Source organism: Protomyctophum bolini (genome assembly GCF_963924005.1).
Source record: "Protomyctophum bolini genome assembly, chromosome: 11".
Lineage (NCBI taxonomy): Eukaryota > Metazoa > Chordata > Actinopteri > Myctophiformes > Myctophidae > Protomyctophum > Protomyctophum bolini.
This window is the reverse complement of record NC_137872.1, coordinates 7,617,291-7,627,417: the sequence shown is the minus strand read 5'-3', so window position 1 is coordinate 7,627,417 and position 10,127 is coordinate 7,617,291. Positions and strand designations below refer to the sequence as shown.

Here is a 10,127-nt window from a genome sequence, read left to right as displayed (position 1 = left end):
CCTCTAGGGTTCCTCTGACTAAACATAAGTCCATGTTCTCTCCTCTAGGGTTCCTCTGACTAAACATAAGTCCATGTTCTCTCCTCTAGGGTTCCTCTGACTAAACATAAGTCCATGTTCTCTCCTATAGGGTTCCTCTGACTAAACATAAGTCCATGCGCGAAACACTGAGAGAACAGGGTGTGGAACTGCCCTATCAGGATCCCGCTCTGAAGTACAAGCAGGGGAATGAGTTTGCCGGCTCCGCCAACATGTACATCAACAACTACGCTGACGTGAGAAAACACTATAATCTATAAACATGTACATCAACAACTACGCTGACGTGAGAAAACACTATAATCTATAAACATGTACATCAACAACTACGCTGACGTGAGAAAACCTTCGTTAAAAGCAATAGTCTGAAACACTATATATACTATTCATGCAATGCCCGATTGGAATTTAGAGGAAATTCAAAATGATGAGATCTTGAAGGTATACTGTATGTCCAACTTCTGACATTTTTCACGCCTGCATACCATGAACTCTGATAGACATAGTCACATATTACACAGTATTATTAGCCAAGCAACCACGTATGAAAGGTGAACTTGTTTTCCTTCTACCTGGCTGTGACGAGAACCAGAAGACACGCTCGCCCCCAGTTTATTTATTTATTGTATTATTTTATTTGTTATACGGAGGATAAGGATAGAAATAAGTTTAGGTTTTGATAACTTTTACAGAGGTTAAGGTTAGGAATAAGGTTAGGTGTCGCCATAGTTTAACTGAGGCTAAATTACGTTTAGGAATACCCAGTAGAGATTGTGTCGTGTGTCGAGGTCTCCAGTTTTGTTTGCACCCGGAGCGACCGTGTTTCGAGGTTGAGCGTTCTGGTCTCCGCTATGACTCTAACGTGTGCGTCCCTGTCCCCCCGTCCCCCCCCCCACTGACCAGACCACCTACTACGGAGCCATCAGCATCGGGACCCCCCCTCAGTCCTTCCAGGTGCTGTTTGACACGGGCTCGTCCAACCTGTGGGTGGACTCCGTGAAGTGCAACTCACGGGCCTGCAGTGAGTACCAAACTAACTATGTTTGGACTTTTTTAATGGACTTGGACCTCCACCACTGAAACAGTTCATAGGTCGAAGGGAGAGTGGTGACAGAGCAACAAGGGACAGTGGTGACAGAGCAACAAGGGACAGTGGTGACAGAGCAACAAGGGACAGTGGTGACAGAGCAACAAGGGACAGTGGTGACAGAGCAACAAGGGACAGTGGTGACAGAGCAACAAGGGACAGTGGTGTGGTGACAGAGCAACAAGGGACAGTGGTCACAGAGCAACAAGGGACAGTGGTCACAGAGCAACAAGGGACAGTGGTGTGGTGACAGAGCAACAAGGGACAGTGGTGTGGTGACAGAGCAACAAGGGACAGTGGTCACAGAGCAACAAGGGACAGTGGTGCGGTGACAGAGCAACAAGGGACAGTGGTGTGGTGACAGAGCAACAAGGGACAGTGGTCACAGAGCAACAAGGGACAGTGGTCACAGAGCAACAAGGGACAGTGGTGACAGAGCAACAAGGGACAGTGGTGACAGAGCAACAAGGGACAGTGGTGACAGAGCAACAAGGGACAGTGGTGACAGAGCAACAAGGGACAGTGGTTACAGAGCAACAAGGGACAGTGGTCACAGAGCAACAAGGGACAGTGGTGAAGGGACATTTTTTAAATGTCAACGTCAGGCCCTAAATGGGTTTTAATGATGATTGTGACCTCTGGTGTTTCCAGACACTCACACCAAGTTCAACCCCAAACTCTCGTCGACCTTCTCCGCCAGCGGAAAGACGTTCTCCCTGTCCTACGGAGCCGGAAGCCTTTCTGGAACGTTCGCATACGACAACGTCAACGTGAGTTTAACATTTAATGGGAAACCCTTCACCCTTTTTTGCAAAAAATATATGTTAATGACGTTTAGAAGATCTATAACACTTTCCTGGGGGTCTTTATGTGTGTAATATATGTGGTTTTAGATATTTTAGATTTTAGCAGTGAGCCCACGGTCTCTGATGTCATGGACACTGTCTGGGCTCACTTACTTCCTGGACTACATGTTGCATCAGTAAGACAGCCCCTCCCCCCACTCACAAGGAGAAGCAGTGCACCAAAGCATTATGGGAATTGTAGTCCATGAAGGAAGTGATAATTAAACAAAATACCCCACAGTCATTCACAAATAAAGCCGTCTTGGCTTACTGCCGCTGTGATCACACACACCCTGGGCTTTAATTAAAAACAGGCTTAGATCTGGTGTGTCACTACAACACATTCACAACAGTAAGTAACAATATCAGTAGATATCAATAGAGTAGCTCCGACTGAAGCCCAGTCCGTGGTACCAATAGTCTGACATATATGTGGCCGGTTAGGATTAACCGGTGGCTTCGGCATCCAATAATGTGACATTACTACCCCTTCCGAGGTTTGGCCTCGGCTGAGCACTGGGTGTTTAGCTGTCTCAAATTCCGCTGGTTACAACATTAGCACTTCTGTACCCGACTGCATCCCCTCTGTGTTGACTATAGGGATGAAGCTCGATACCCGATACCCGAAAAAGAACCTGATAACAAGCTTACCCGTTATCAATAAGATTTGGGCTTATCGAGGCTGTTATCAGAGCATTGTGCAGTGGCCCATGACGTCATGTTTAAACAGTCAAGACAAGAGGCGATCAAGAAACAAATCTAATCGCCCATGCTGGTACAAACAGAACAGTGTATAGGCCTACCTGCCAACCAGCGCTGCACGGCCCGGGTAAACAACATTACGCTTTTACATTGACGATACACACATTAAGTAAAAAGGTCAATTTCCTTCCGTCTAATAGAAAACTATATTGTATTTGAAGGCCCTATAGTAAAAGATGCTGGTTCTGTTCAGAATTAATTGTCGTCTCCCGTCTTTCCACAAAAACAATGTAAATGCTCGATAGTGGGCTCGGTAAGAACCAGGCTAACAATAAAGATTATCGAGCTCCATCCTCTAGTCTTGACCTCGCCGGGGGTCGTGTGTACCCTGCAGGTCGGCGGCATTGTGATCGACCACCAGGAGATCGGCCTGAGCACCAGCGAGCCGGGTTCGAACTTCGAGGCGGCCAAGTTCGACGGCATCCTGGGCCTGGCGTACCCGTCCATCTCAGCCGGGGGACAGACGCCCGTCATGGACAACATGATGTCCCACAAGCTGCTGAACCAAAACCTCTTCGCTTTCTACCTGTCCAGGTAGATCCAAGCCTCATGTACCTTAACACTGAAACCTTCTCCCTCTCCAGCTACAGATGTGTCATTCAAACTCTTCACGCTGTCCTGATCTTTTCCTGAAGGTTTTCTGAAAATGCATGTTTTCCCCCAATATTTCCCCCCCGATATTGACGCGATAATAATGTGACCGTTAATGGCTTTTTGAAAGCCAAAAGTAAATTCTGCAATGAAGCTAATATAATAATATAATGTATCGCTATCAGGCCGCTTTGTACCCTGCATCTTATCGAATATCGATATTTCAAGTTTGTGCATCGCTACAAGACAAGACTACACCTATAGACTATAACGTTATAGAAATGATGCAGCTAAGTGGTTTTGTCTTGTCTAGAGGAGGACAGCAGGACAGTGAGCTGACCTTTGGAGTGGACACTAAGATATAACATGTTGTCTCGTCTAGGGGAGGACAGCAGGGCATTGAACTATGAGCCATGTTGTCTAGCTGACCGTTGGAGTGGACACTAAGTAGTAACATGTTGTCTTGTCTCGTCTAGGGGAGGACAGCAGGACAGTGAGCTGACCTTCGGAGGAGTGGACACTAGGATGTGACGTGTTGTCTTAATTGTCTCGTCTAGGGGAGGACAGCAGGACAGTGAGCTGACCTTCGGAGGAGGGGAAACTAGGTTGTGACATGTTGTTTTGTCCCGTCTAGGGGAGGACAGCAGGACAGTGAGCTGACCTTCGGAGGAGGGGAAACTAGGTTGTGACATGTTGTTTTGTCCCGTCTAGGGGAGGACAGCAGGACAGTGAGCTGACCTTCGGAGGAGGGGACACTAGGTTGTGACATGTTGTTTTGTCCCGTCTAGGGGAGGACAGCAGGACAGTGAGCTGACCTTCGGAGGAGGGGACACTAGGTTGTGACATGTTGTTTTGTCCCGTCTAGGGGAGGACAGCAGGACAGTGAGCTGACCTTCAGAGGAGGGGACACTAGGTTGTGACATGTTGTTTTGTCCCGTCTAGGGGAGGACAGCAGGACAGTGAGCTGACCTTCGGAGGAGGGGACACTAGGTTGTGACATGTTGTTTTGTCCCGTCTAGGGGAGGACAGCAGGACAGTGAGCTGACCTTCGGAGGAGGGGACACTAGGTTGTGACATGTTGTTTTGTCCCGTCTAGGGGAGGACAGCAGGACAGTGAGCTGACCTTCGGAGGAGTGGACACTAGGATGTGACATGTTGTTTTGTCCCGTGTAGGGATGCTGGAGAGCAGGGCAGTGAGCTGACCTTTGGAGGAGTGGACAGCACCAAGTTCAAGGGACCGATCAACTGGACTCCTGTCACCTCTAAATCCTACTGGCAGATCGCTGTGGAAGAGTCTGTACCGTTTTAATAACATTAATGTTATTTTAATCAGCATTGTGGTCCAAAAACAAACAAATAACATTAATAACATTAATGTGATTTCAATAAGCATCGTGGTCCAAAAACAAACTGTCTCTGGGATATTGTCAGAGAGGTGTCTCTGTATCGTTTACAATAGAAGGTATGCGTGTGACATCATCATCATCATCATACCCAGAAGTTATGCGGGAACGCCTGCGGGGTAGCAAAAAACAAAACAAACACAAAAACTGCTTTCTGGCCTTGACAGCCCCATACACGGAATTTTACCCAGTGAAGGGGATAACTTTAATATGCTATTGGCTGTTTGTATTCGATTTGGAAAAATATAATAAATACTCAGATGGAAAGGCTATATAATTGTACTTATATTTACCCTATAAACAAGTAATTATAATTTAGTATATATATAAGGTTTTCCATCCATCCATCCATCTTCAACCGCTTACCCGTAGTCGGGTCGCGTGGGCAACAGCTCCACCAGAGTGCTCCAGACTTCCCTCTCCAGAGCAACATTAGTGACTTCCTCCTGGGGGATCCCGAGACGTTCCAAGGCCAACCTTATTCTTTCGGTCATGGCCCCTCGTCAGATAATCAGATAATCCCCCACAACTTCTGTGAACCGACTTCACTGTAGTAGCTTTTCATTATATTTGTCCAGCCGTCTGCCGTCCAGCCTCTCTCACCAACCCCTCACTGAAAATGGGTGAGTTGTCCTGTTACCGTTCTAATGTCTCTGTCACTGTCCTCACTGCTGCTGCAGAGTCAGGATCAACGACCGGCCGACCAACTGGTGCTCTGGAGGCTGTCAGGCCATCGTAGACACTGGGACGTCCCAGCTGACTGCCCCCCGCCAGGTGTACTTGAAGCTCATGGAGGCCATCCCAGCGTACGAGTACCCCTACACCGGCCATGTGAGGACACGCACGCACCCACCCACGCACAGTGGGGGAATTCCAAATGATGTGCAAGACCGAGACGAGACCGAGTCAATGAAAATGTGCACTTGCGACGAGTCAATGCCCGACATCATGCTCCTATCCCTGTCCTAATGTCATAATGTTGATTCGGTGAACTGTCCTTGCTGTAGGCCTATATATTTATATGTCTTATATTATCACGTCCTTAGTTTTATTCTGTCATAATGTTGTCTTCCAGTACCTGGTGGACTGCGACAAAATTAACGACTATCCAACTCTCAACTTCGTCATCAACGGAGTCTCCTACGGTCTGCCCCCCTCTGCTTACATCAAGCATGTAAGTCTCCTATACCAGTGTTTCCCAACCTGTGCTACGGGGAGCTTTGGTGCTCCTCTTGATGTCTCCAAGTGTTCCTCCTGATTTGAACTAAATTAACACTATCCCTCCCCCGAAAGCAAAAGCTATTGAGCTGCAGGCTTCCTATTGTTGCGTCGTTGTTTCTGTAACACGCAGACGTGCGAAAACAACAAGGGCGGAACAATAGACTCTAACGACCATCGGCCATAGGAATGTTAATGCTAATCGCCCTTTACCTGTATAAATGGGGCACAGAAAGTTGGCAGTCATTCTACATCTACAGCAGCATGGAACCAGCAGCCAAAAAGAGATGCACCCAGAAGACGCTTAATTTCGCTCCCTCCAGAAAGACACCACCAGAACCCGACAGCAGCACACACAGCGCTGCCGAGTCACCTCCACCTGACGACAGCACAGCAACAGCAGCAGCAACAACGGCGGCTACTACTAACGCAACGCCTACAAAGAAAGCCACTGCCAGACTTTACCGCGATGACTACATGAAGTTTGGCTTCACCTTTACTGGGGATACAACTAACCCGATTCCGCTGTGCATCGTTTGTGGATTCAAGCTTGCAAACAGCGGCATGGTTCCCAATAAGATGAAGCGTCACCTTGATACTACTCATGTTGAACTCGCTACGAAGGACAAAAACTTTTTCGTGAGTTTGAAAGAAAAAAAGGAGAAAACCACAGTGAAGCAGGCAAGTCTCTTGATGCGCAGTACCACAAAGACTAATGAAAAAGGACTGGAATTAAGCTACCAAATCGCAGAGATGTTGGCAAAGAAGAAATTGCCACATACATTGGCAGAAACAGTAATAGCCGATGCATTCAAACTTGCGGGCGGTGTGGGCTTGGTGACACCAGATGCTGCAAAGGAATTAGCTAATGTGCCGCTCTCAAATAACACAATTGGCCGACGCATTGAAGACATGTCTGCAGACATCGAGAGTTTTGTCATAAGCAAAATTATGACGAGTGGGAAATTTGCACTGCAAGTGGATGAATCGACAGATATAAGTGGACACGCACAGCTGTTGGCAAATGTGAGATTCATTGATTGTGACGCGGATGGTGACTTCATCAGAGAGAATTACCTGTTTTGCAAACAACTGCCTGGAAATACAACAGGAGAGGAAGTTTTCCGGGTGACATCGGACTATTTGGAGAAATGGAATTTAAGCTGGGAAGACTGTGTCAGTGTGTGCACTGATGGAGCAGCAGCTATGACCGGGCGATACAAGGGATTTGTTAGCCGAGTGAAAGAGATTAATCCTGACGTCATGGCTACACACTGTTTTTTACACCGTGAGGCGCTGGTTGCAAAGACTTTACCAAAAGACCTGTCAGTTGTGTTGGATGATGCAGTCAGCGTCGTTAACTTTATTAAAGCAAGACCACTGAAAAGCAGGCTGTTCGCCACACTGTGCGAGGAAATGGAGGCGGAACATAAAACTCTGCTGTTGCACACCGAGGTTCGATGGCTTTCAAGGGGGAAAGTTTTGTCGCGTGTATATGAACTGAGAAAGGAATTGAAGTGCTTTCTGTCCGCTGAGCAATCGAAATATGCCGAGCTGTTTGCAAATGAGTACTGGTGTGCAAGACTAGCATACATGGCGGATATTTTTATCCATCTGAATGAACTGAACACGAAAATGCAAGGGCGAGATGAGAATATTCTTACAAGCACGGCAAAACTGGACTCCTTTCGGTTGAAACTCGCCATCTGGCGGAGGGCTGCAGGCAATGGAAAGCTAGACATGTTTCCTTGCTGCCACGCTGGATACAAAGACAATCGTGAATTGTGTGGGGTCATTTCTGAGCATCTGGAAACTCTCGAGGACAAATTTGCAATTTATTTCCCCCCAGTTAACGCCAAAGACTTTGCCTGGATCCGTGACCCATTTAACGTGGCAAACGTGAACAGCCCAATGCAGGAGCAAGAGCAGTTATGTGACATACAGGTGGACTATGAATGGAACAAGAAATTCAAGGAGCTAAGCCTGGACAGGTTTTGGTTGGCTGTCGGCAAAGAATATCCAGCCATCACAGCCAGCGCAATGGCAGTGCTGCTCCCCTTTTCCACAACCTACCTGTGTGAGCTTAGTTTTTCAAGCCTGACTTGCATAAAAAACAAACGCAGAGAGAGACTGAGAGCAGTTGATGAGGAGCTCCGTGTCTGTTTGTCCAGCATCCCAGCCAGGATAAGAACTCTTTGTGCAGGAAAACAAGCTCAAGGTTCACACTAAGACAGAACTTGCCAAACATATTTTCTTTTCTTTTTTTTTGTATCACATTTTTTACGATTTTTCTTTTTTTTGTACAAAAGTGCTCAAGTTTAAGACCATTGTATTGTGGCAAATATTTTTGTTCTTGTTTTTACAACTCTTTTTTTATTTAGAAGTATTACTTTGCATTGACAAATTGAACATGTGTGTGCTATATTTTGTAAATGAGTTTTCAAAAATAAATTGATGAAACTGAGGCACTGTCTCTGTCCTTTTCTTTCTCTTTAAAGTTATTTGAGTACTGTCATGTGTGTTTTTAAATGTATATTGGGTTCAAAGAAGTTTTACTCTGTCAAAAGTATAATGTGTTTGGTATCAAAGACGTTTTACTATATATTTAATATATATATATATATATTGATTGATTGAAATATTTATTAACAGTTTGTAGAATTACAGTACATTTCAAGCACAAACTCAATACAAAGACTGTTAACTGTGAGTGGACGACCCAATTAAGCATTACACTTGTTTACAACAATATATATATATATATATAACCCCCCCCCCCCCCCCCCCCCTAGGTGTTCCCCAAGATTTTTAGGCTATGAAAAGTGTTCCCTGGGACAAAAAAGGTTGGGAAACACTGTCCTATACCCTCTGCTTACATCCAGAAGGTAAGTCTCCTACCCTCCTCCGCCCCCCTCTGCTTACATCCAGAAGCTAAGTCTCCTACCCTCTGCTTACATCCAGGAGGTAAGTCTCCTACCCTCTGCTTACATCCAGGAGGTAAGTCTCCTATACCCTCTGCCTCCCTCTGCTTACATCCAGGAGGTAAGTCTCCTATACCCTCTGCTTACATCCAGAAGGTAAGTCTCCTACCCTCTGCTTACATCCAGAAGGTAAGTCTCCTACCCTCTGCTTACATCCAGGAGGTAAGTCTCCTATACCCTCTGCTTACATCCAGAAGGTAAGTCTCCTACCCTCTGCTTACATCCAGAAGGTAAGTCTCCTACCCTCTGCTTACATCCAGGAGGTAAGTCTCCTATACCCTCTGCCTCCCTCTGCTTACATCCAGGAGGTAAGTCTCCTATACCCTCTGCCTCCCTCTGCTTACATCCAGGAGGTAAGTCTCCTATACCCTCTGCCTCCCTCTGCTTACATCCAGGAGGTATGAGTTAACTCCTGAAACGTACAGTATATAGGCTACACTATATTAGTACACATTCAAATGCACATGTAGCGTCCAGCCAATATACCTTGCCCACAGCAGCCCTGCCAATCGGGCTCAGCCCATTTGGCACGACGGGTTGAGTGTCACTCTGGTGAGAGGGAGACTGTGGTTCAATCCCTGCAGCTCCTCCCAGAAACATATACTGAATTTGACACACACACACACACACAGGCAGCATACAGTATGTTACACAATGTATGCGTACAGTGCGTTACACACACCCGGGCAGCGTTAGTACACGATGTATGCATGCTCAAAAATGTTTCGATGAAAAACTCACGTCTCATAATCCCGTGTACAGCAGCCACAGCTCGGACCCTGGTACTGCAATGTGGTCATCAGCCCCACCTATCTGCCGTCAGAGAGCGGACAGCCGCTGTGGGTCCTCGGAGACATCTTCCTCAGGGAGTTCTACTCCGTCTACGACCGCGCCGACAACCGCCTGGGCCTCGCCACGGCTGTTTAAACATCACAGCTGACCTATAGGGATGGGACCACATGTCATAATATTATACGGGGCATTAATCCTCATAGAGCGCCAAAGTCCTGACGTCACTCGCTCATCCCCTGGTTCTAAAGTCCTGACGTCACTCGCTTATCCCTTGGTTCTAAAGTCCTGGCGTTTTTCTCTCAGTCAGTTGATTCTTCATATCCCTATGAGTGAAACGGCCCGGGATGATTTGTTTCATTTTCAAACACAGTTCGTATATGTCTGTCTAAGATCCCCCTATGTGGATTAC

At 46.7% G+C, this 10,127-nt stretch overlaps 1 protein-coding gene across 1 annotated transcript in view; it reads left to right on the top strand.

Moving 5' to 3' along the window:
* The window catches only part of LOC308324450 (gastricsin-like), a gene marked incomplete at both ends in the record, with an annotated part of 11,005 nt that extends 1,152 nt beyond the window's left edge, over positions 1-9,853 (top strand). Inside the window, 12 exons of the mRNA XM_080776494.1 lie at positions 131-275; positions 943-1,060; positions 1,778-1,896; positions 3,068-3,267; positions 4,498-4,617; positions 5,408-5,558; positions 5,803-5,901; positions 8,874-8,987; positions 9,086-9,088; positions 9,187-9,189; positions 9,277-9,279; positions 9,689-9,853. Of these exons, the coding sequence (XP_080632620.1) occupies positions 131-275; positions 943-1,060; positions 1,778-1,896; positions 3,068-3,267; positions 4,498-4,617; positions 5,408-5,558; positions 5,803-5,901; positions 8,874-8,987; positions 9,086-9,088; positions 9,187-9,189; positions 9,277-9,279; positions 9,689-9,853 (1,240 nt within the window). The remainder of the gene's footprint in view (positions 1-130; positions 276-942; positions 1,061-1,777; positions 1,897-3,067; positions 3,268-4,497; positions 4,618-5,407; positions 5,559-5,802; positions 5,902-8,873; positions 8,988-9,085; positions 9,089-9,186; positions 9,190-9,276; positions 9,280-9,688) is intronic.
* Between the last annotated feature and the right edge of the window lie 274 nt (positions 9,854-10,127).